At 40.9% G+C, this 25071-nt stretch overlaps 1 protein-coding gene across 1 annotated transcript in view; it reads left to right on the top strand.

The window, feature by feature from the left end:
• The window catches only part of LOC309550515 (titin-like), a gene marked incomplete at its 5' end in the record, with an annotated part of 297613 nt that overhangs the window by 112380 nt on the left and 160162 nt on the right, over positions 1–25071 (top strand). Inside the window, 21 exons of the mRNA XM_082250877.1 lie at positions 3536–3793; positions 3975–4232; positions 4379–4636; positions 4818–5075; positions 5216–5473; positions 5655–5912; positions 6061–6318; positions 6500–6757; positions 6905–7162; positions 7344–7601; positions 7744–8001; positions 8183–8440; positions 8587–8844; positions 9026–9283; positions 9423–9680; positions 9862–10119; positions 10264–10521; positions 10703–10960; positions 11102–11359; positions 11541–11798; positions 20755–21012. Of these exons, the coding sequence (XP_082107003.1) occupies positions 3536–3793; positions 3975–4232; positions 4379–4636; positions 4818–5075; positions 5216–5473; positions 5655–5912; positions 6061–6318; positions 6500–6757; positions 6905–7162; positions 7344–7601; positions 7744–8001; positions 8183–8440; positions 8587–8844; positions 9026–9283; positions 9423–9680; positions 9862–10119; positions 10264–10521; positions 10703–10960; positions 11102–11359; positions 11541–11798; positions 20755–21012 (5418 nt within the window). The remainder of the gene's footprint in view (positions 1–3535; positions 3794–3974; positions 4233–4378; positions 4637–4817; positions 5076–5215; positions 5474–5654; positions 5913–6060; positions 6319–6499; positions 6758–6904; positions 7163–7343; positions 7602–7743; positions 8002–8182; positions 8441–8586; positions 8845–9025; positions 9284–9422; positions 9681–9861; positions 10120–10263; positions 10522–10702; positions 10961–11101; positions 11360–11540; positions 11799–20754; positions 21013–25071) is intronic.

Below are 25071 nucleotides of genomic sequence, written 5' to 3'. Positions count from 1 at the left end.
ATCCACAATGATATGTCACTCAATAGATTTGTGATACGCGAGGAGATTGAGGGGGTGAGTTGAAGAGTGGAGAGATAGCTCTGGGTGTCGTCAGCATAGAGGTGGTAATGGAAGCCATGGGAGGTTATCAACTGGCCCAGGGAAGAGGTATAGAGAGAGAATAGGAGGGACCCAAAGAAAGAGCTTTGGGGTACCCCAACAGAAAGAGGAAGAGGAACAGAAGAGATGTTGTTGTGTGTGACACTGAAAGTGGCCTGAGATAGGTAGAAGGAGAACCAGGAACGAGTCACAGAGGGCAAAGGAGTGGAGTTTACTGAGGAGGACCAGGTGGTTAACTGTGTCAAAGGCAGCAGAAAGGTCTAAGAGTATGAGTATGGAGTACTGCTAATTATAGCAGTTAGTAGGTCATTGGTGAGTTTTAGTAGGGCAGTTTCAGTGAAATGTTGTCGGCAGAAGCCGGACTGTAGGGGATCAAGAAGGTTGTTGTCAGTGAAGTAGCAACTCATGCGTTGTGGACAAGGCGTTCAAGAAGCTTGGAGGCTATCGGGAGCAGGGAAATAGGTCTTAAACATTATTCTAAACATTCTGACAAAACAAAATAATGCACATTTATAGATTTAAATGTGCTTCCTTACCTCATATCAAAAGAAAATGGTGTCCTGGATGCCAGACTGAGGAGGAGGAAAAGCACTCCCCAGCAGTGCTACAAGGGTAGAGGATCTTTTCACCTCATATTAGTCCCACAGTGAATGAAATTGCATGCTGCTTGAGTTGCAGTGGCCTGGTGGCAGCACTGCCAAGACCTGGCAGTGGAAAAAACCCAGGGACTCCACCGCTGAGGGAGGGGCAACCAATGTTGGTAATATACCAGAGAAATCTCCTTAGCCTCAACAGTTCCCACAGACAGGAGAGGAAGACAAAAGTCGCCAGTATGATGGAATGACAGTCCTACCCGGCCCCTGGCTCCACCACTTAGCAGCCTGAATATCGTCTCCCAGCTGACATCCTCCTTCCCCCGCTGCCGCTACAGCATTCATCTAGAATGCAGAAGGTGCGGCACGTACGGACAGAGGTCGGGACATATGAGACATGCTTTTCAAGCAAACCATCTGGTGATTTATTGCTAGGTTGCGGGGCTGTTCTAGCAACCAATCACCTACCTGGTAACATGAAAAGCATGTCCTTCATGTCCCGCCCTCTGTTCGAACATGCTGCGCCTTCTGCCTTCTACCTTCTGTGTAAGGTAGGATCAATTGGAGGAGTGTTGTGAGGGGGAAATGTAAGGGAGGAGGCATTCATATAAAAGGGACTGGATTACAAGGTAGGAAGAGGAGCTGTATAGGGGACCAGTATACAAAAAAAAGGGGGAGACTGTGACAGGGACTGAGATTAAAGTAGGGGGCTGTGAAGGGGACTGAGATGAAAGTAAGGGGGGGCTGTAAAGGGGACTGGGGTGCCAGGGAGGGGAGTTGTGAAAGGGAATTGGAGTGCAAGTAAGAAAGAGGGCTGTGAAGGGGACCAGTATAGAAAAAAAGGTTGTGGGGAGCGGGGGGATTGCTGTGAGTTGATCATAGCAGGTGAATACGTGCTCTAAATTGGAAAAATAAAAAAAAAACTCCCCGATGTGTGCAAGATGTGAAATTATTGAATTTTCAACAAACTGGTCCCTGTGTAAATGCTTACAAACCTGTCTCATGTAAAGTGACTATATCATTATGTGCATGCATGGGCTGAAAAGAAATGTAGTAGTGAAAGAGTGAAATGTTAGAATTCAACAAGTCTCTTTTTTTAGTGTAGACGTCTAGAGGGTCTACTGTTTGTATAAAACATTTACATGGGCACTACAAATGTTTGCCATATTGCTTGCAATATGTTTATCTCCCATAATCGTTGACTCCATCTAGTGACCATAATGCAGTAATTTCCTGACATACTTCAATCAAATAAAATGACAGCATTATGGCCACTAGATGGAGCTGATAATCATAGGAGATAATCTTATTACAAACAAAATATTTGTGTGGTTAAGGTATCTGCACAGGCCTTTGCCTATAGCCTACCATTAACTATACAGCTTTTCCTAATCTTTGCTACAAAAATCATTTGTTAAAAGCATGTGGTCTCCGAATTAAAGACATTGAACACTTCAAAGCACTGCAAAATGCTGTAATATTTTTTATTCAAGCAAATTAGTGTTCAGATGGGATTTGAAGTGAGTCTGTGTGCCTTCTTAAGTGGCTTCTGGTCCAAGGTGCAGGCATGTTCTATTTATTATCAGTGCTCTCAGATATCTCCAAATGCTCTATTGTACAAATATTGACCACATGTTTTGTAGTTGATCATTGGCCTGCCTCCTCCCCCCTGCACACCTTCCTGGCTACGATCTCATTGTACTTGGTGGCACATCAGCCACAGACAACTTGCTTGCTCTGTGTACCTAGGTCCATCTTAGAAAGTAAGGTGAGCACACAATTTCACTTTGACGTGAACTCATGGACTTTTGCCAGTTAATGGATTCCCTCTCAATCTCTTCACGTGCCTCCAGTGATGGCTATGATGACATAGGGACTCCTCACAGAGCTCCTCTCCCTTAGAGGTAAGGGGGAGGAGCTCTGTGAGGAGTCCCAATGTCATCAGAGCCATCCCTGGAGGCACATGAACAGACTGAGAAGGAATCCATCGACTGGCAAAAGTCCATCCACACAGCCTTCTGCTGAAACCGGAGTACCTATTGATAAAGAGCCTCTAGAGAGTACAGAACCACGAAAGCTACAAAACGCATAAATGACACCAATGCTGGAAATCTGCCATATTGGACTCTGTCCTGTGCAGGTGGGAGCGAATGTGGTGAGAAAAGATCTTAAGCAGAGAGGAGGCTTCCTGATCCATCTGGACAATAGTTCAAGATTTTGTTATATCAGTGCTCTGGTAAGTGTTAACTGCCTAAGGCAGAGGTCTCAGGAGGTGTGGTGAAAGGTTCAGTGCATTTAGTTTGACCTTCACTCCTGCTTTTTAAATGTTTAATCATCACTGATACCCATATGGGGTTGGAAAGGACTCTTAAAGGCACAGGAGTTGTATTTCTTCCAAAGAAATGCTAATGCGAACATTTTTTTCTTATGAAGAGTTTAGGCATAATAGGATATAATTGTTGTTTATTATAGCGGCTGCCACTAGCGCCAAAAACTTTTTATGTGAACTTTTTAATGTTATATTCATTAATTGTAATTTGATTTATATGGTTTGGTTTACATGGATTTATTTGGTTATCACATGAATAGTCATTGCAATCCTACAGGCGCTGGGAGAAAGGGATGAGTGCTTTTTAAAAATGCTAGTCACTTTCGTTTTGTTTAGGTTTTCACTTTAGTTCAGCTAAAAACGATTTCCGTACATTTTCTTTTACATTTGTTTCAACATTTTTTACAAATTGAAAAAATGACAAACACAAATCATAAAATGCCTTATGGCTCTTACAATCATAAGATGTTTCATACATACTAACCATCACTCTTTAATATTGTGCACGTTTTAGAACCTGGAGGAGTGAAGAATCTGAAGACAGAAAATATCACCACCACTTCTATATCTCTGATATGGGACAAACCTGATGGAAATGTCAGTTCTTATTTCATCCAGATCCTGGAGGATCCAACTTTTAATATAATTGTACCTACAACTTATGCTACAATTGAAGGCCTGACACATGGAAATTATTATACCTTTCTGGTCTCTGCCCGTGTGGGTGAAAATAATGTACAAGGAAAAAATGTTGTGCTTACTGAATATACAAGTGAGTTTACACTAGACTCAGCTAAAAACTATTTCCACACATTTTCTTTTACATTTGTTTCAACACTTTTTTCAAATTGAAAAAATGACAAACGAAAATCATAAAATGCCTTATGGCTCTTACAAGCATAAGATGTTTCATACATACTAACCATCACTATTTACCATTGTGTACTATGTAGAACCTGAAGTAGTGAAGAATCTGAAGACAGAGAATATCACCACCACTTCTATATCTCTGATATGGGACAAACCAGATGGAAATGTCAGTTCATATTTCATCCAGATCCTGGAAAATGCAACTTTTAATATAATTGTAACTACAACTTATGCTACAATTGAAGGCCTGACACCTGGAAATTATTACACCTTCCTGGTCTATGCTCAAGTTGGGGAAAATAATGTGCAAGGGGGAAGTAATAATGTATCTGAATACACCCGTAAGTTATTGTTGTTTTAGATGATATATAATTTTTTTATTTTTTTTTGTGTCCTAGTCTGTATACAGTAATGTAGGGTCATATTTGAAAGTTAATGTCCTTCATTTTACATATTTATACACGGCCTGTTTGTGTCTACAATGTAGTTCCTGAAGTAGTGAAGAACCTGGCAGCAGAGAATATCACCACCACTTCTATATCTCTGATATGGGACAAACCAGATGGAAATGTCAGTTCTTATTTTATCCAAATTCTGGAAGCTCCAACTTTGAATACAACTGTAACTACAACGTATGCTATAATTGAAGGCCTGACACCTGGAAATTATTACACCTTTCTGGTCTCTGCCCGTGTGGGTGAAAATAATGTACAAGGAAAAAATGTTGTGCTTACTGAATATACAAGTGAGTTTACACTAGACTCAGCTAAAAACTATTTCCACACATTTTCTTTTACATTTGTTTCAACACTTTTTTCAAATTGAAAAAATGACAAACGAAAATCATAAAATGCCTTATGGCTCTTACAAGCATAAGATGTTTCATACATACTAACCATCACTATTTACCATTGTGTACTATGTAGAACCTGAAGTAGTGAAGAATCTGAAGACAGAGAATATCACCACCACTTCTATATCTCTGATATGGGACAAACCAGATGGAAATGTCAGTTCATATTTCATCCAGATCCTGGAAAATGCAACTTTTAATATAATTGTAACTACAACTTATGCTACAATTGAAGGCCTGACACCTGGAAATTATTACACCTTCCTGGTCTATGCTCAAGTTGGGGAAAATAATGTGCAAGGGGGAAGTAATAATGTATCTGAATACACCCGTAAGTTATTGTTTTTTTAGATGATATATAATTTTTTTTTGTGTGTCCTGGTCTGTATACAGTAATGTAGGGTCATATTTGAAAGTTAATGTCCTTCATTTTACATATTTATACACGGCCTGTTTGTGTCTACAATGTAGTTCCTGAAGTAGTGAAGAACCTGGCAGCAGAGAATATCACCACCACTTCTATATCTCTGATATGGGACAAACCAGATGGAAATGTCAGTTCTTATTTTATCCAAATTCTGGAAGCTCCAACTTTGAATACAACTGTAACTACAACGTATGCTACAATTGAAGGCCTGACACCTGGAAATTATTACACCTTTCTGGTCTCTGCCCGTGTTGGTGAAAATAATGTACAAGGAAAAAATGTTGTGCTTACTGAATATACAAGTGAGTTTACACTAGACTCAGCTAAAAACTATTTCCACACATTTTCTTTTACATTTGTTTCAACACTTTTTTCAAATTGAAAAAATGACAAACGAAAATCATAAAATGCCTTATGGCTCTTACAAGCATAAGATGTTTCATACATACTAACCATCACTATTTACCATTGTGTACTATGTAGAACCTGAAGTAGTGAAGAATCTGAAGACAGAGAATATCACCACCACTTCTATATCTCTGATATGGGACAAACCAGATGGAAATGTCAGTTCATATTTCATCCAGATCCTGGAAAACGCAACTTTTAATATAATTGTAACTACAACTTATGCTACAATTGAAGGCCTGACACCTGGAAATTATTACACCTTCCTGGTCTATGCTGAAGTTGGGGAAAATAATGTGCAAGGGGGAAGTAATAATGTATCTGAATACACCCGTAAGTTATTGTTGTTTTAGATGATATATATTTTTTTTTTTTTTTTTTTTGTGTCCTAGTCTGTATTCAGTAATGTAGGGTCATATTTGAAAGTTAATGTCCTTCATTTTGCATATTTATACACGGCCTGTTTGTGTCTACAATGTAGTTCCTGAAGTAGTGAAGAACCTGGCAGCAGAGAATATCACCACCACTTCTATATCTCTGATATGGGACAAACCAGATGGAAATGTCAGTTCTTATTTTATCCAAATTCTGGAAGCTCCAACTTTGAATACAACTGTAACTACAACGTATGCTACAATTGAAGGCCTGACACCTGGAAATTATTACACCTTTCTGGTCTCTGCCCGTGTTGGTGAAAATAATGTACAAGGAAAAAATGTTGTGCTTACTGAATATACAAGTGAGTTTACACTAGACTCAGCTAAAAACTATTTCCACACATTTTCTTTTACATTTGTTTCAACACTTTTTTCAAATTGAAAAAATGACAAACGAAAATCATAAAATGCCTTATGGCTCTTACAAGCATAAGATGTTTCATACATACTAACCATCACTATTTACCATTGTGTACTATGTAGAACCTGAAGTAGTGAAGAATCTGAAGACAGAGAATATCACCACCACTTCTATATCTCTGATATGGGACAAACCAGATGGAAATGTCAGTTCATATTTCATCCAGATCCTGGAAAACGCAACTTTTAATATAATTGTAACTACAACTTATGCTACAATTGAAGGCCTGACACCTGGAAATTATTACACCTTCCTGGTCTATGCTGAAGTTGGGGAAAATAATGTGCAAGGGGGAAGTAATAATGTATCTGAATACACCCGTAAGTTATTGTTGTTTTAGATGATATATATTTTTTTTTTTTTTTTTTTGTGTCCTAGTCTGTATACAGTAATGTAGGGTCATATTTGAAAGTTAATGTCCTTCATTTTGCATATCTATACACGGCCTGTTTGTGTCTACAATGTAGTTCCTGAAGTAGTGAAGAACCTGGCAGCAGAGAATATCACCACCACTTCTATATCTCTGATATGGGACAAACCAGATGGAAATGTCAGTTCTTATTTTATCCAAATTCTGGAAGCTCCAACTTTGAATACAACTGTAACTACAACGTATGCTACAATTGAAGGCCTGACACCTGGAAATTATTACACCTTTCTGGTCTCTGCCCATGTTGGTGAAAATAATGTACAAGGAAAAAATGTTGTGCTTACTGACTATACAAGTGAGTTTACACTAGACTCAGCTAAAAAATATTTCCACACATTTTCTTTTACATTTGTTTCAACACTTTTTTCAAATTGAAATAATGACAAACGAAAATCATAAAATGCCTTATGGCTCTTACAAGCATAAGATGTTTCATACATACTAACCATCACTATTTACCATTGTGTACTATGTAGAACCTGAAGTAGTGAAGAATCTGAAGACAGAGAATATCACCACCACTTCTATATCTCTGATATGGGACAAACCAGATGGAAATGTCAGTTCATATTTCATCCAGATCCTGGAAAACGCAACTTTTAATATAATTGTAACTACAACTTATGCTACAATTGAAGGCCTGACACCTGGAAATTATTACACCTTCCTGGTCTATGCTGAAGTTGGGGAAAATAATGTGCAAGGGGGAAGTAATAATGTATCTGAATACACCCGTAAGTTATTGTTGTTTTAGATGATATATATTTTTTTTTTTTTTGTGTCCTAGTCTGTATACAGTAATGTAGGGTCATATTTGAAAGTTAATGTCCTTCATTTTGCATATTTATACACGGCCTGTTTGTGTCTACAATGTAGTTCCTGAAGTAGTGAAGAACCTGGCAGCAGAGAATATCACCACCACTTCTATATCTCTGATATGGGACAAACCAGATGGAAATGTCAGTTCTTATTTTATCCAAATTCTGGAAGCTCCAACTTTGAATACAACTGTAACTACAACGTATGCTACAATTGAAGGCCTGACACCTGGAAATTATTACACCTTTCTGGTCTCTGCCCGTGTTGGTGAAAATAATGTACAAGGAAAAAATGTTGTGCTTACTGAATATACAAGTGAGTTTACACTAGACTCAGCTAAAAACTATTTCCACACATTTTCTTTTACATTTGTTTCAACACTTTTTTCAAATTGAAAAAATGACAAACGAAAATCATAAAATGCCTTATGGCTCTTACAAGCATAAGATGTTTCATACATACTAACCATCACTATTTACCATTGTGTACTATGTAGAACCTGAAGTAGTGAAGAATCTGAAGACAGAGAATATCACCACCACTTCTATATCTCTGATATGGGACAAACCAGATGGAAATGTCAGTTCATATTTCATCCAGATCCTGGAAAACGCAACTTTTAATATAATTGTAACTACAACTTATGCTACAATTGAAGGCCTGACACCTGGAAATTATTACACCTTCCTGGTCTATGCTGAAGTTGGGGAAAATAATGTGCAAGGGGGAAGTAATAATGTATCTGAATACACCCGTAAGTTATTGTTGTTTTAGATGATATATAATTTTTTTATTTTTTTTTGTGTCCTAGTCTGTATACAGTAATGTAGGGTCATATTTGAAAGTTAATGTCCTTCATTTTACATATTTATACACGGCCTGTTTGTGTCTACAATGTAGTTCCTGAAGTAGTGAAGAACCTGGCAGCAGAGAATATCACCACCACTTCTATATCTCTGATATGGGACAAACCAGATGGAAATGTCAGTTCTTATTTTATCCAAATTCTGGAAGCTCCAACTTTGAATACAACTGTAACTACAACGTATGCTACAATTGAAGGCCTGACACCTGGAAATTATTACACCTTTCTGGTCTCTGCCCGTGTTGGTGAAAATAATGTACAAGGAAAAAATGTTGTGCTTACTGAATATACAAGTGAGTTTACACTAGACTCAGCTAAAAACTATTTCCACACATTTTCTTTTACATTTGTTTCAACACTTTTTTCAAATTGAAAAAATGACAAACGAAAATCATAAAATGCCTTATGGCTCTTACAAGCATAAGATGTTTCATACATACTAACCATCACTATTTACCATTGTGTACTATGTAGAACCTGAAGTAGTGAAGAATCTGAAGACAGAGAATATCACCACCACTTCTCTATCTCTGATATGGGACAAACCAGATGGAAATGTCAGTTCATATTTCATCCAGATCCTGGAAAACGCAACTTTTAATATAATTGTAACTACAACTTATGCTACAATTGAAGGCCTGACACCTGGAAATGATTACACCTTCCTGGTCTATGCTCAAGTTGGGGAAAATAATGTGCAAGGGGGAAGTAATAATGTATCTGAATACACCCGTAAGTTATTGTTGTTTTAGATGATATATATTTTTTTTTTTGTGTCCTAGTCTGTATACAGTAATGTAGGGTCATATTTGAAAGTTAATGTCCTTCATTTTACATATTTATACACGGCCTGTTTGTGTCTACAATGTAGTTCCTGAAGTAGTGAAGAACCTGGCAGCAGAGAATATCACCACCACTTCTATATCTCTGATATGGGACAAACCAGACGGAAATGTCAGTTCTTATTTTATCCAAATTCTGGAAGCTCCAACTTTGAATACAACTGTAACTACAACGTATGCTACAATTGAAGGCCTGACACCTGGAAATTATTACACCTTTCTGGTCTCTGCCCGTGTTGGTGAAAATAATGTACAAGGAAAAAATGTTGTGCTTACTGAATATACAAGTGAGTTTACACTAGACTCAGCTAAAAACTATTTACACACATTTTCTTTTACATTTGTTTCAACACTTTTTTCAAATTGAAAAAATGACAAACGAAAATCATAAAATGCCTTATGGCTCTTACAAGCATAAGATGTTTCATACATACTAACCATCACTATTTACCATTGTGTACTATGTAGAACCTGAAGTAGTGAAGAATCTGAAGACAGAGAATATCACCACCACTTCTATATCTCTGATATGGGACAAACCAGATGGAAATGTCAGTTCATATTTCATCCAGATCCTGGAAAATGCAACTTTTAATATAATTGTAACTACAACTTATGCTACAATTGAAGGCCTGACACCTGGAAATTATTACACCTTCCTGGTCTATGCTCAAGTTGGGGAAAATAATGTGCAAGGGGGAAGTAATAATGTATCTGAATACACCCGTAAGTTATTGTTGTTTTAGATGATATATAATTTTTTTTTTTGTTTGTTTCCTAGTCTGTATACAGTAATGTAGGGTCATATTTGAAAGTTAATGTCCTTCATTTTACATATTTATACACGGCCTGTTTGTGTCTACAATGTAGTTCCTGAAGTAGTGAAGAACCTGGCAGCAGAGAATATCACCACCACTTCTATATCTCTGATATGGGACAAACCAGATGGAAATGTCAGTTCTTATTTTATCCAAATTCTGGAAGCTCCAACTTTGAATACAACTGTAACTACAACGTATGCTACAATTGAAGGCCTGACACCTGGAAATTATTACACCTTTCTGGTCTCTGCCCGTGTTGGTGAAAATAATGTACAAGGAAAAAATGTTGTGCTTACTGAATATACAAGTGAGTTTACACTAGACTCAGCTAAAAACTATTTCCACACATTTTCTTTTACATTTGTTTCAACACTTTTTTCAAATTAAAAAAATGACAAACGAAAATCATAAAATGCCTTATGGCTCTTACAAGCATAAGATGTTTCATACATACTAACCATCACTATTTACCATTGTGTACTATGTAGAACCTGAAGTAGTGAAGAATCTGAAGACAGAGAATATCACCACCACTTCTATATCTCTGATATGGGACAAACCAGATGGAAATGTCAGTTCATATTTCATCCAGATCCTGGAAAATGCAACTTTTAATATAATTGTAACTACAACTTATGCTACAATTGAAGGCTTGACACCTGGAAATTATTACACCTTCCTGGTCTATGCTCAAGTTGGGGAAAATAATGTGCAAGGGGGAAGTAATAATGTATCTGAATACACCCGTAAGTTATTGTTGTTTTAGATGATATATAATTTTTTTTTTTTGTGTCCTGGTCTGTATACAGTAATGTAGGGTCATATTTGAAAGTTAATGTCCTTCATTTTACATATTTATACACGGCCTGTTTGTGTCTACAATGTAGTTCCTGAAGTAGTGAAGAACCTGGCAGCAGAGAATATCACCACCACTTCTATATCTCTGATATGGGACAAACCAGATGGAAATGTCAGTTCTTATTTTATCCAAATTCTGGAAGCTCCAACTTTGAATACAACTGTAACTACAACGTATGCTACAATTGAAGGCCTGACACCTGGAAATAATTACACCTTTCTGGTCTCTGCCCGTGTTGGTGAAAATAATGTACAAGGAAAAAATGTTGTGCTTACTGAATATACAAGTGAGTTTACACTAGACTCAGCTAAAAACTATTTCCACACATTTTCTTTTACATTTGTTTCAACACTTTTTTCAAATTGAAAAAATGACAAACGAAAATCATAAAATGCCTTATGGCTCTTACAAGTATAAGATGTTTCATACATACTAACCATCACTATTTACCATTGTGTACTATGTAGAACCTGAAGTAGTGAAGAATCTGAAGACAGAGAATATCACCACCACTTCTATATCTCTGATATGGGACAAACCAGATGGAAATTTCAGTTCATATTTCATCCAGATCCTGGAAAATGCAACTTTTAATATAATTGTAACTACAACTTATGCTACAATTGAAGGCCTGACACCTGGAAATTATTACACCTTCCTGGTCTATGCTCAAGTTGGGGAAAATAATGTGCAAGGGGGAAGTAATAATGTATCTGAATACACCCGTAAGTTATTGTTGTTTTAGATGATATATAATTTTTTTTTGTGTCCTGGTCTGTATACAGTAATGTAGGGTCATATTTGAAAGTTAATGTCCTTCATTTTACATATTTATACACGGCCTGTTTGTGTCTACAATGTAGTTCCTGAAGTAGTGAAGAACCTGGCAGCAGAGAATATCACCACCATTGTTACCTGTGTTTCTTTAGCTAAAAGAAATCTTTGTCCTAATTTAAAAAATGTTTGCACTGGCACACTAAACCCTAAGTATTTATTGCCAATCACTTTGAAGATTGGATTGATACATCTTGTGATGACATCGCCACTGTACACATATGTCCTCCTCTTAGCACCCCATTCCACTGGTACACTCAACACTTTCCTCATTCAACCTCGTTACTATAGACGAGGTTGCTTAACATTTTTCTAACGCTGACCTAACCACCTGTCCCCTGAATGCTGTTCCCCCTTATATACAATGATCACCCATTTGCTCTATTCAACATGCTCTAACTCACATCTTTCCCTCTCTTCTGGGATCTTCCACAACTCCCTAAAACATGCCATACTATATTTCACCGCCATACTTAAAAAGCCTACCTTGGACCCCTCCAATCTTAGAACCCTATTCCATCTCCTTGCTCCCCTTTTCCTCCAACTCTCTTGAATGCCTGGACTACAACCGACTAAGTGGCCACATTATTAAGAATACCCTTTTTTGATCCCCTTCAGTCTAGATTTCCCCCTCAACACCCCACAGAAACTGCTCTCCTGAAACTCACATATGATTTAATAACAGCTAAAACCAATGGACAATGGATTCTGTACTCCTACTTCTGGACCTTTCTGCTACCTTTGATACGGTTGACCACTCCCTCCTCAAAAAAAACTTCACTCCTTTGGTTTCCATAACTATACTCTTCGTTGATTCTTATCCTTCCTATGGCACCGCACCTTCAGTGTCACATACATTCGTACTTCTTCTTCTCTTCTTTTCTCCATCTTGGTACCCCAAGGTTCTGTTCTTGGACCTCTCCTCTCCTATTCTTGATCAACACCTTCTCCCTTGTTCAGCTGATAGCCTCCCATGACTTTCAATATAATTTCTATGCTGATGACACCCAAATCTATCTCTTTACCTATCAGCTCACAAGATCAGTCTTCTCATGCATTACTAATTTACTGACCAACATATCAGTCTGGATGTCACACCACTTCCTTAAACTCAATCTATCAAAACCTTAGCTTATAATAGTTCCTCCTCCATGTGTCCCTTCCCCTGACTCCTCCAACAAGAACAATGCCACAACCATCAACCTGTACCCCAATGCTAGGGTGCTAGCAGTAATCCTGGACTCTGAACTCTCCTATCGGCCCCACATCAAATCACTGTCCAAAGCTTACCACCTCAACCTCTGCAACGTCTCCAAAATACACCCCTTTCTAACCAATCACACCACAAAGCTTTTAATGTTCTCTCTGGTCATCTCTTCCCTTGACTACTGCAACTCCCTTCTCATTGGATAACCTTACATAAGCCATCCCTCTTCATGAATTTTTCTGGCAGACTCATCCACCTTACTAACCCGTGTCAGGGGACCGGCAGGTGGTGCTGTGGAGCAGAGGAGCAGAGAGCGCGGGATCAGTGGCTGCGTGCGAGTGAGAGGAGCGGGTGTGTGACAGACCGTGTGTGTGAGAGTACCCCCCACTCCCCAGTATAGCGGCGGCGTCCGATGCTAGAACCCCCCTGAAGTAAAGCGGGCGGCGAGCGGTGCGTTAACCCCCCCCCTCCCTTGTTGCGGCGGCGTCCGGTGCTAGAACTCCCCCGAAGTAAAAGCGGGCGGCGAGCGGTGCGGTAACCCCCCTCCCTCCCTTGTTGCGGGTGGCGTGCAGTAAACCCTCCCTTACGGCGAGCGGTGCGGGACCCCCCCTCCCCCCCACAGAGAGGGAGCAGAGGAGACTAGCAGACACAAAGGCTGACCGGGAAGTGACCGAGGGAGGCGGGTGCAGAGAAGAAGACTGACCGACTGAGGGAGGAGGGAGGAATCACTGTCAGGAACTGCAAGTGATAGGCTTAAAGGGACACACACTAGGTAAGTAAGACTGGTGACTGAGATTGAACACTGACTGAGGGCGCAGTGTAGTACCTGAGTATCTGTGAGTACCAATTACTACCTGAGTGCCTGTGAGTACCTATTACTACCTGAGTGCCTGTGAGTACTTATTACTACCTGAGTGCCTGTGAGTACCTATTACTACCTGAGTGCCTGTGAGTACTTATTACTACCTGAGTGCCTGTGAGTACCTATTACTACCTGAGTGCCTGTGAGTACCTATTACTACCCGAGTGTCTGAAGTACCTATTACTACCTGAGTGCCTGGAGTACCTATTACTACCTGAGTGCCTGGAGTACCTATTACTACTTGAGTGCCTGTGAGTACCTATTACTACTTGAGTGCCTGTGAGTACCTATTACTACCTGAGTGCCTGGAGTACCTTTTACTACTTGAGTGCCTGTGAGTACCTATTACTACTTGAGTGCCTGTGAGTACCTAGTACTACCTGAGGGCCTGTGAGTACTTATTACTACCTGAGTGCCTGGAGTACCTATTACTACCTGAGTGCCTGGGAGTACCTATTACTACCTGAGTGTCTGGGAGTACCTATTACTACCTGAGGGCCTGTGAGTACCTATTACTACCTGAGTGCCTGTGAGTACCTATTACTACTGTTGTGCGACTGACCAGGCTGTGTGTCTGTGAGTGTTGTGTGACTGACTGGGCTGTGTGTCTGTGAGTGTTGTGTGACTGTGAGTGTTGTGCGACTGTGAGTGTTGGGCGACTTTGAGTGTTGGGCGACTGAACGGGCTGTGCGACTGAGAGTGTTGGGCAACTGAGAGTGTTGTGCGACTGACTGGGCTGGGCAACTGAGAGTGTTGTGCAACTGACCGGGCTGTGCGACTGTGAGTGTGGTGTGACTGGGAGTGGGGTTGTACTGACTGGGTTGTGCGACTGGGAGTGTGATGCGACTGGGAGTGTGGTGCGACTGACCAGGCTGTGCGACTGTGAGTGTTGTGCGACTCTGTGTGTTGTGCGAATGTGAGTGTTGTGCAACTGACTGGGTGGTGCGACTGGGAGTGTTGTGTGACTGGGAGTGTTGTGCGACTGACCAGGCTGTGAGATTGTGAGTGTTGTGCAACTGAGTGTCAAGTGAGGGTAGCGGAGTACCAGAGGGTGAGAAGGTAGAGTTAGGAAGCCAGGAAATAGCCACATAGCCACTTAAATCACTGAATCCCCATTAGAATAGATTAGAAGGTACAATGCCTGGCGGGTGTGGAGATGCGACTCGGTGTACATCTTGTGATATGTATGCGTTCCTCGGTCATGCGATCGAGGGCGAAAGCAGATGCGCAAAATTTAAGCAAGTTGCTTCCCTGGAAGCTCAGGTCCTGAATCTAGGGAAGCAGCTGGCAACACTGAGACGAATGTCCATAGCGGAGGAGAGCCAGGATCGTACCCGTCAGGCGCAGGCAGGGGCCTGCACAGAGGTGGGCGGAGTAATGGAGGTGCAGGCATCAGAGCAGAGTAGAGGGTTGACAGTTAGGAGGGGTAGAAGGGGACAAGGCAAGGATGCTAATCCTGGGCTGGAGCACCCCAATAGATACGCCCCGTTGTGTGATGTTGGGGAAACCAGTCAGGGACCAGCATTGCTGGAGCAGAGCGACGCCCCTAGCTGCCAGGGGAAGAACTCCTCCAGTGAGGCCTGGAGAAAGGGTAAGGAAAGACAGGTGCTGGTGGTAGGGGACTCAATTATTAGAAGGACAGACAGTGTAATCTGTCACAAAGACCGTGTGCGCCGAACAGTCTGTTGTTTGCCGGGCGCTCGGGTTCGGCACATCGCGGATCGGGTGGACAGATTATTGGGTGGGGCTGGGGAAGACCCAGCTGTCATGGTACACGTGGGTACCAATGACATAGGCAGAGGAAGATGGAGAGTCCTAAACGATTTCAGGGACTTAGGAGCGAAGTTGAGGAGTAGGACCTCCAAGGTAGTATTTTCAGAAATACTACCTGTACCTCGAGCCACACCAGAGAGCCAGCGGGAGACTAGGGAAGTTAACAAGTGGCTGAGGAGCTGGTGTAGTAAGGAGGGTTTCGGGTTCCTGGAGAACTGGGCCGACTTCTCAGTCAGCCACCGGCTCTTTGGTAGGGACGGATTGCACCTAAATGGGGAGGGTGCAGCCGTACTGGGTGAGAGGATGGCCGAAAAGTTAGAGGGGCTTTATAATAATATAATAAATATAAATTAAGAGGTTTGTATACCAATGCCAGAAGTCTGGCCAACAAGATGGGAGAGCTGGAGCTACTGATGTTTGAGGAGGACTTAGATTTTGTGGGGATAACAGAGACTTGGTTTGACAGCTCTCATGACTGGATGGCGACCATTCAGGGGTATTCCCTTTATCGCAGAGATAGAGAAGGTAAAAAAGGGGGAGGGGTATGTCTGTATATTAAGAACAGTATACAGATAAATATGAGGGATGATATTAATAATGGAGCTATGGACGAGGCAGAATCCCTATGGGTAGAGCTTCAAAGGGAAGGCACGCTGGGGAAGGTAATATTGGGCATATGCTATAGGCCCCCCAACCAGAGGGAGGAGGGGGAGGCGGACCTCATTTTACAGATAGGATTGGCAGCAAGGATGGGAAATGTCATTATAATGGGGGACTTTAATTATCCAGATATAGACTGGGCAGAAGGAACCGCACACTCAGCCAAGGCTCGGTAGTTCCTAAATGTTTTGCAGGACAATTTCATGGGTCAGATGGTGATTGCACCGACAAGAAACAATGCGGTACTTGACCTACTGATTACCAACAATACAGACCTGCTCACGGATATAGAAATACGGGGCAACTTAGGAAACAGTGACCATAGGTCAATAAGTTTCAGTATTAATTACAGTAATAGGAAACACAAGGGTAATATAAGGACACTGAATTTCAAAAGAGCCAATTTCCCAAAACTGCGCTCGCTGCTAGAAAACATCAAATGGGATAGAACCCTGGGAACAAAGAACACGGAGGAAAAATGGGAGTGCTTCAAGAGCATACTTAACAAGGGGATTGGCCAGTGCATTCCAAAGGGAAATAAATTTAAAAGAGCAAAACTAAACCCTGGGTGGCTAAACTCCAACATAAAAATGCATATTAGTGCTAAAGAAAAGGCCTTCAAAAAATAGAAGACTGAGGGGTCATTGGCAGCATTTAAGCATTACAAAGAGTGCAATAAGAAATGTAAAGGCGAAATCAGGGCGGCTAAAATAGAACACGAGAGACATATAGCGAAGGAGAGTAAAAAGAACCCCACACATTTTTTTAAGTATATAAACAGTAAGAAAGCAAGGCCAGAACACATTGGTCCCATAAAAGATGACAAAGGAAATATGGCCACTGAGGACAGAGAAAAGGCGGAAGTGTCAAATAATTTCTTCTCTTCAGTCTTCACAAAAGAATCGGGGGGCTACACGAACCCAGCTTGTAAGGCCAAACTAAACAACACACCTCAGGAAGTGCCGCCATGACTAACAGAAGATAGACTTAGAACTAAACTAGAGAAACTTAACATAAATAAATCACCGGGACCGGATGGCTTGCACCCGAGGGTTTTTAAAGAGCTCAGCCAGGTGATTGCCAGACCATTATTCATGATCTTTAAGGATAGTTTAAAGACGGGTATGGTGCCACTGCCAGCTGATTGGAAAAAAGCCAACGTGGTACCAATATTTAAAAAGGGGCCGAGATATATCCCGGGTAACTATAGGCCGGTCAGCCTAACATCTGTAGTCTGCAAGATTTTGGAGGGGATGTTAAGGGACCACATACAAGACTTTAGTAATGAAAATGGTATTATTAGTAGTAATCAGCATGGATTCATGAAAAATCGTTCTTGCCAAACCAATCTATTAACCTTCTATGATGAAGTGAGCTGCCACCTAGATAAAGGAAAGCCTGTGGATGTGGTGTATCTGGACTTTGCAAAGGCCTTTGACACCGTTCCCCACAAACGCTTACTGTACAAACTAAGGAAGGTAGGTATGGACCATAAGGTGAGTACCTGGATAGAGAACTGGCTCCAGGGGAGAGTGCAAAGGGTGGTGATTAATGGGGAGTACTCGGATTGGGCGGGTGTGGAAAGTGGGGTCCCCCAGGGTTCTGTCCTGGGACCAATCCTATTTAATTTATTCATAAATGATCTAGAGGAAGGGATATCTAGTACAATCTCAGTATTTTCAGATGATACTAAACTAGGCATTCCAATATCTTCTATGCAGGATGTGGAAACCTTACAAGCGGACCTGAACAAAATAATGGGGTGGGCAACTACATGGCAGATGAGGTTTAATGTTGAAAAATGTAAAGTAATGCACTTGGGGGCCAGAAACCAGAAAGCAAGCTACTCACTAGGGGGGGAACCTCTGGGTGAGTCTAAGATGGAAAAGGACCTGGGGGTACTGGTAGACAACAGGCTTGGCAGTGGCATGCAATGCCAAGCCGCTGCAAGCAAAGCCAACAGAATACTGGGATGCATAAAAAAGGGGATTCACTCCAGAAATAAAGAGATTATTCTCCCGCTCTACAAGACTCTGGTCCGGCCACATCTGGAGTATGCTGTCCAGTTCTGGGCACCGGTCCTCAGGAAGGATGTGCTGGAACTGGAAAGAGTCCAGAGAAGGGCAACAAAAATAATTAGGGGAATGGAGGACATCAGCTATGAGGAAAGACTACAAGCACTGAACTTATTCTCTCTGGAGAAGAGACGATTGAGGGGGGATATGATATCAATGTACAAATACTGTACTGGTGACCCTAGCATAAGGAACAAACTATTCAGAGAAAGGAGATACAATAAGACACGTGGCCACTCACTAAAACTAGAGGAAAAGCGGTTTAACCTTAAAGTGCGTAAGGGGTTCTTCACTGTAAGAGCGGTAAGGATGTGGAATTCTCTTCCACAAGCAGTCGTATCAGCGGGGAGCATTGATAGCTTCAAAAAACTATTAGATGGGCACCTTAAAGACCACAACATACAGGGGTATACAATGTACGGTTAACAGCAAACACACACACACATCATAGGTTGAACTGTATGGACGGATGTCTTTTTTTCAACCTCACTAACTATGTAACTATGTAACTAACCGTTGAGTGCCTGCTGATCCCTTCATTGGCTGCCACTGACCCAACAAATCAAATTGAAAATACCGACAATAACTTACAAAGCCATCCACCACTCGCCCCCCAATTACATCACTAATATCATCTCAAAGTACCAACCAAATCATTTTCTTGTTCCTCCTTAGACTTCATGCTCTCTAGCTCTCTTGTCGCTTCCTTCCATGGTCATCTCCATGACTTTTCCCGAGCCTCTCCCATCCTATGGAACTCGTTATTTCCTACTATGTCCAGCTATCTCCTACTTTTAAGAGATCCCTGAAAACCCTTCTCTTCACAGAAGCCTATTCTGCCTCCACCTAATACCTCTGTTTACACTATCTCCATCAGCTAACCCCCCTCCCCCCTTAGTTATTGCCTTTGTATCATTAGACCCTCCCTTTTAGATTGTAAACTCTAAAGAACAGGGTCCTCTGATTCTTCTTGTATTGAATTGAATTGTAACTGCGCTGTCTGCCTTTATGTTGTGAAGCACTGCACAAACTGTTGGAGCTATATAAATCCTGTATACTAATAATAATGATAATTTTGTACCACAAAATCCACCAAGATACTTGTAATCAATATTACTGTTTTGGTTAATACATATGCTGAAATATTTGCAAGCTATACTGTTAGACACACTTCTTAAAATTACTTCAATATTAGTGAAGTTCTCCTTTAAAACTTCTCTTCTCCACCCCCAGTGAAATCCACATAGCAATATATTTGCTCTAAGCTAAGGATATATCCTGCCTGCAGTCACACAGCCACTGCATTAAAAAAGTCCCAGCTGGGCCCTGTCCCTACAGTGCATTTAAGCACTACTGTTGGTTCATACTCACAGTGGCTGAATGAAGCAAGCAGGCATAGTGCTTAGCTGAGAAAACCCCTCATCCAGATGAAGGGAAAAATGTGCATAAAGACTCCTGGGATGTATGACATAATTTTGGTCTGGAAACTGAAGACATGTAAAATAAAAAAAATGTTTAAAATGAGTAATTATCATATATATCTTCTTACCTATTTACTAAGGCTAGCAGAATAAGGCTAGCAGAATAGGGATTACAAAGATATGAAGATAGAACTAGACTTTTTGGGGGGAGATTTTCCTTCACTTCCTGTCCCATAGCCAAAATATTAAATTAGAGGAAATCCCTTGGGGCCCCCCAAGACATCAGGACTAGTGTCCCCATTGGAAGATTTCCCAGTTATTACTCTTCTGAGGACAAACCATAATGTGGTGTTTTCTTTTACTTTCTCTTTTAAAGATAATGGTAAACAAGACATAAATTTCCCTGGTGGGGACAAAGACAGCAATAAAAACCTGACAGGTGTCCTAATCCTTCTCCACTTTGTCATAAAAAAAAAAAAGGTTTTGCTTTTAGTTATACCGTACTTTAATGTTGATTGAGAGAGTAAAATTCCACTTTACAATCCTAAACATTACCCCAAACTCTAAACATTCACCTAATGCCAAATCAGAACCCTAACTGGAAACCTTAAAAAGCTACCCAACCTTTAATGCTCAAGCTATCACATATCCTAATCTCTATATGTCATACATTTTTCATGCCGCTCCAGGCAAGATCAGGCTGCACACTCTACAGTCAAATCTTCTTTGAGAAAGCACTGTGTGTAGAGAGAAACATGTCAGAATAGAAGTTGTTCTTGCTAGCTATTTTATTAAAGGATCATGAAAAACATAAATTAGATGAAAAAGTAATGTATGTCCTCTTTCTAGAACCTGGAATTGTAAAGAACCTGACAGCAGAGAATATCACCACCACTTCTATATCTCTGAGCTGGCAGAAACCAGATGGAAATGTCAGTTCTTATTTCATTCAGATCCTGGGCAATCCAACCTTCAATAGGACTATGACTACAACCTCTGACACAATAGAAGGCCTGACACCTGGAAATTATTACACCTTCCTAGTCTCTGCTCGTGTTGGTGAAATTACTGTACAAGGGGAAGATGTTTCTTTATCTACATACACAAGTGAGTTAATATTTAGATAGTTACGTAAAATTCAAAAAAAGCTACATTTATGCTGGCAAAATCAACAAACTACATTTCAGCTTCTGGTTTATGAAATCTGTAATTTTATGTTTAGTGCATAAGCATTGGCTGAACAGTTTCTCATATGTAATTACAACACCAATACCTTGAAAGTGGACCAATCACTACAAAGCGATTCAGCACTCTGCCTATCTGTAGTTGCTCTCTCCTCTCACTTCCTGGTCTCAGTGGCTGTGTCAAACCCTGTGACAAGAGATTGGGGGTGGGGCTGAGTCATGCTGTCTGTGTCTATGGAAGCAGGCAGTGGGGCTTTGGAGTGAGTCTGCAAGTGTGTCTCCATAGTAAGCAGCTTGCTATGGGGGCACATCAACAAAAGGAGCAGCCAGGATGAATATATATGTATTAATGTTTTTCCCCCACATTATTCTACTGTAATGTTTGGATTGGGGGATGGGGACTGAGGTTAAACATATATATATATATTTCATCCTAATTCTTATACCAAACAAAAATTATTGTGCAATTACTGTACAATGAGAAAATGTTTCTCTAAGTACCGGTACATACACAAGTGAGTTAATATTTAGATACTGAGGTAAAATACAAAAAGGAAGTTAAAGTTTTTCTGGAAAAATGAACAAACTACATTTTAGATTTCTGAAATCTGTAATTTTATGTTTAGTGCATAAGTATCGGCTTAACAGTCTCTTATATGTAATTACAACACCAATAACTTTAAAGTGGACCAATCGTTACAAAGCGATTCTGGCAATAAGCGGATTTAAAACAAAAATTAAAATAAAATATATTGCAGCTTTCTAGTCCTTCGATGAGCTGGCTGCATTAGTGGCGAAGGTTTACCATTCCCTTCATGTAGTGGCTGCATTTGTTTTCTTGTTTCAGGCTTTATTAATTTATTTTCACCTGGTAATCCAGGTGGTAACATATATCATGTCCCTGGACTATAACGCCATTATCTCTATTACATGGTGGATTGATAAGATTAGTAATTAACATAAAAAAGATAGGGTTGTTTGTATATTATTTTACACTAACAGGAAATGACAAGGACACTGCATTTCTAGCATGATCAGCAGGTATTATCTGTACTAGCTGAAAAGGTTCTTAGCCTGAACAATGAAGATGAATGCAGCCTGCAGCCACTGCCAGCCAGCTCATCTAAGGACTAGATATAGTTGCAATATATTTCATTTTTAGTTTTAAATTCGTTTATTGCCTTATTTCATTTACAGACAATCTTAAATCGGTAGTAAACTCTACCAGCTGTTTTTTTTTTTTTTTTTTAAACCTGCAAGGCTAAGTTATAATGTGCTAGTATTCATTGCATATGATGCACGTTTGGGAGATTTTTACAGTACCTATAGGTAAGCCTTATTATAGGCTTACCCAGGGTTTTTTTTCTGCTGGTATATTCCAGAACTCCATTTTGGCACCTCTGGCAGCCCTCTCCTCTCCAACCTGTCATGTAACACATTAGCCGGTAGAGGAAGTTTTTTGCACAACTCACTTCCTCTACCAGCTTCTCTGTACTAGTGAGCCCTGGTGAGTCGAGTCCCAGCACTGCAGCTGCTTGTGGTGATTCAGGAGGCAGCTTGCACTCCCGTCTGCCATCGCTTCTCAGACATTATAGCACAAAGCCGACAGCTCTGATGGGCGGAGCTCTCTGATTGTCACAATGTACTGTGCCAAGTTTTAAAGAAATGAGCCCACTCATACCATATACAGCGGCTTTCCTGAAGAGGTAAGGAAGTTGTGAAAAGGGGAGGAGAAGAGTCTTTGGGAGAGCAGATTTGTGCATAGAGAACTGTGAAAGTAGGGTTTTGGGGAATCTGTACAGAGGTGAACTGGGAAAGTGGTGGTGGTGGTGGCGGGGGGGGGGGATTGGGGGGAATGTGTGCAATAAAGAGAGCTGGGGAGAAATTTTAGCAGAGAGGAGAGCTGGGGGGGATTTTAACAGAGAGGGGAGGTGGGGGAGGGGTAAATTGTGCAGAGAGGAGAGCTGGGGGAGAAGGGTTAGCAGAGAGGAGAGCTGGGGGGCAATTTGGAGAGTGGAGAACTGGGAAAGTGTGTGGTGGTGGTGGGGGGGGGGGTTATGCAGATTATGCATAGAGGGGAACTGGGGGGGATTTTAGCAGAAAGGGGAGCTGGGGGGGGGTAAGCAGAGAGGGGGCTGGGGGGGGGATTTGTGCAGCAAGGACAACTGGGCAAGAGGGAGATTTGTGAAGAGGTGAGAGCTGCAGAATGAAGGTTGTGTAAATTGAGAGCTGTGGAGCAGATTGTGCATATGTGAGAGCTGTGGGGTGCTGGGGGTGCAGAAGTGAAACATGGCGGGTGGCAGAGGTAAGAGCTGTGGATTGGGGTATGCTTTAGATGGGGCTGCAGATGGCGGGCAGAGAAAATGAGAATGGGGTGCAGAGGGGAGTTATGGACTGGGGGTGTAAGCTGTGGTTAGAGGGGTGTAAAGGTGAGATATTGACGAGGAGGGCAAAGGTGTGTTGTGGATGGAGGGTGCTAAGGTTAACTGCGAATGGGACATTCAGCTTGGGAATACCTACATCCCTGACAGGATTCCCTGTGCAAGTAGGTAAAGCCCTCGCATTGGAGTATGCTGTAGTATGTCCATGTGAGCAAGGCTTAATGCAGATGAAATGTATGTCCTGCCTGTTCACCAATATTGTTTTTTTTTTTGTTATAAACTTTCACTTAAAAGTATTGTGAGAAATTTGACATTCTTAAGTTCAAATCCTACTGTACTTTGAAAGAATTTGTGGTTGACCATATCTTACTATATATTTACTACAGAGACAATTGAGTACTGTCCGTGATACTTTTTTTATTTGGACTAACATACAATTTTTCAGGACAAGCTTTCGGGGTATGTCCCCTTCATCAAGATCCAAGCAGTACTGATCCACAAAATGTTAGCAGCATGGTAAAGAAACACAAAATCTCTGAGCCAAAGGAAAAAAAAAAAAAAAAGGAAAAAACCAAACAAACATAAGTTTAACTGGCATGGTAATAAAACTAGCTTGATTAGTGAGATAAGATAGAGGGAGAGTTGAAGACAGGGGAAGGTGGGGGGGGGATAGTCAAGGAGGGGGTCGTAAAACTGTAGGATAATGAGAAAGGAAACCCATATCTAAGTTTAAGCCGTTATTTTTTGTGTCAAAAAGAAGTATCATTCTTAGTTCAAAAGTTTTCCTTTCCTGCATGGTTCTGAAATTCCCTTTAAGAACTAAAACATTGAGGTCTTCTATAGCGTGGTCCGGTTGTGAAAAATGATGTCCCACAGGTGTACAGAAACTGTCTTCTTTATGTTCCTTGATGGTATGTCTGTGCAAATTCATCCTCGCTTGCAACTTCTGTCCTGTTTCGCCTACATAAGATCCTTTGCTACATCTTTTGCATTGGATGAGGTACACAACATTACTGGAGGTGCAGTTGTATGATCCCATAATATTAAAGGTCCCATTTGTGTGTGTGACACTTTTAGACAGATTGATCTGGTTGCACAGTTTGCAGCGTTTTTTATGGCAGGGTTTGCTCCCATTATTTGCGACTTCATAATCAGAATGAAGTTTTCTGCTGATTAGTTTATGTCTGAGGTTGGGTGGTTGTCTGAAAGCCAGTATTGGAGGTTGTTGGAATATTCCTTTCAGAGTTTCATCTTCTGCTATGATGGGTTGTAAATCTTTGATTATCTTTCTTATCCCTTCTAGCCCTGGATTTTATGTGGTGACTAGAGGCACACGGTTATTTGTTTTTTTCTCTTTGTATTGGAGAAGATTTTCCCTTTGGGTTTTCAAGGCTGTGTTTATGCTGGTGTTGATGGTTTTGTCTTTGTAACCTTTCTCACGGAAGGAGTTTGCTAGTGTTCTGAGATGTTTATCTCTGTCTTTTGGGTCGCAACAGATTACGTGGTATCTGATGGCCTGGCTGTGTATGATGGCCCGTTTAGTGTGTTGGGGGTGAAAACTGGAACTGTGAAGATAGCTGCATCGGTCAGTCGGTTTCCTG

This window comes from Pelophylax lessonae (genome assembly GCF_965119305.1).
Source record: "Pelophylax lessonae genome assembly, chromosome: 3".
Lineage (NCBI taxonomy): Eukaryota > Metazoa > Chordata > Amphibia > Anura > Ranidae > Pelophylax > Pelophylax lessonae.
This window is presented reverse-complemented; position numbering and strand designations above follow the sequence as displayed.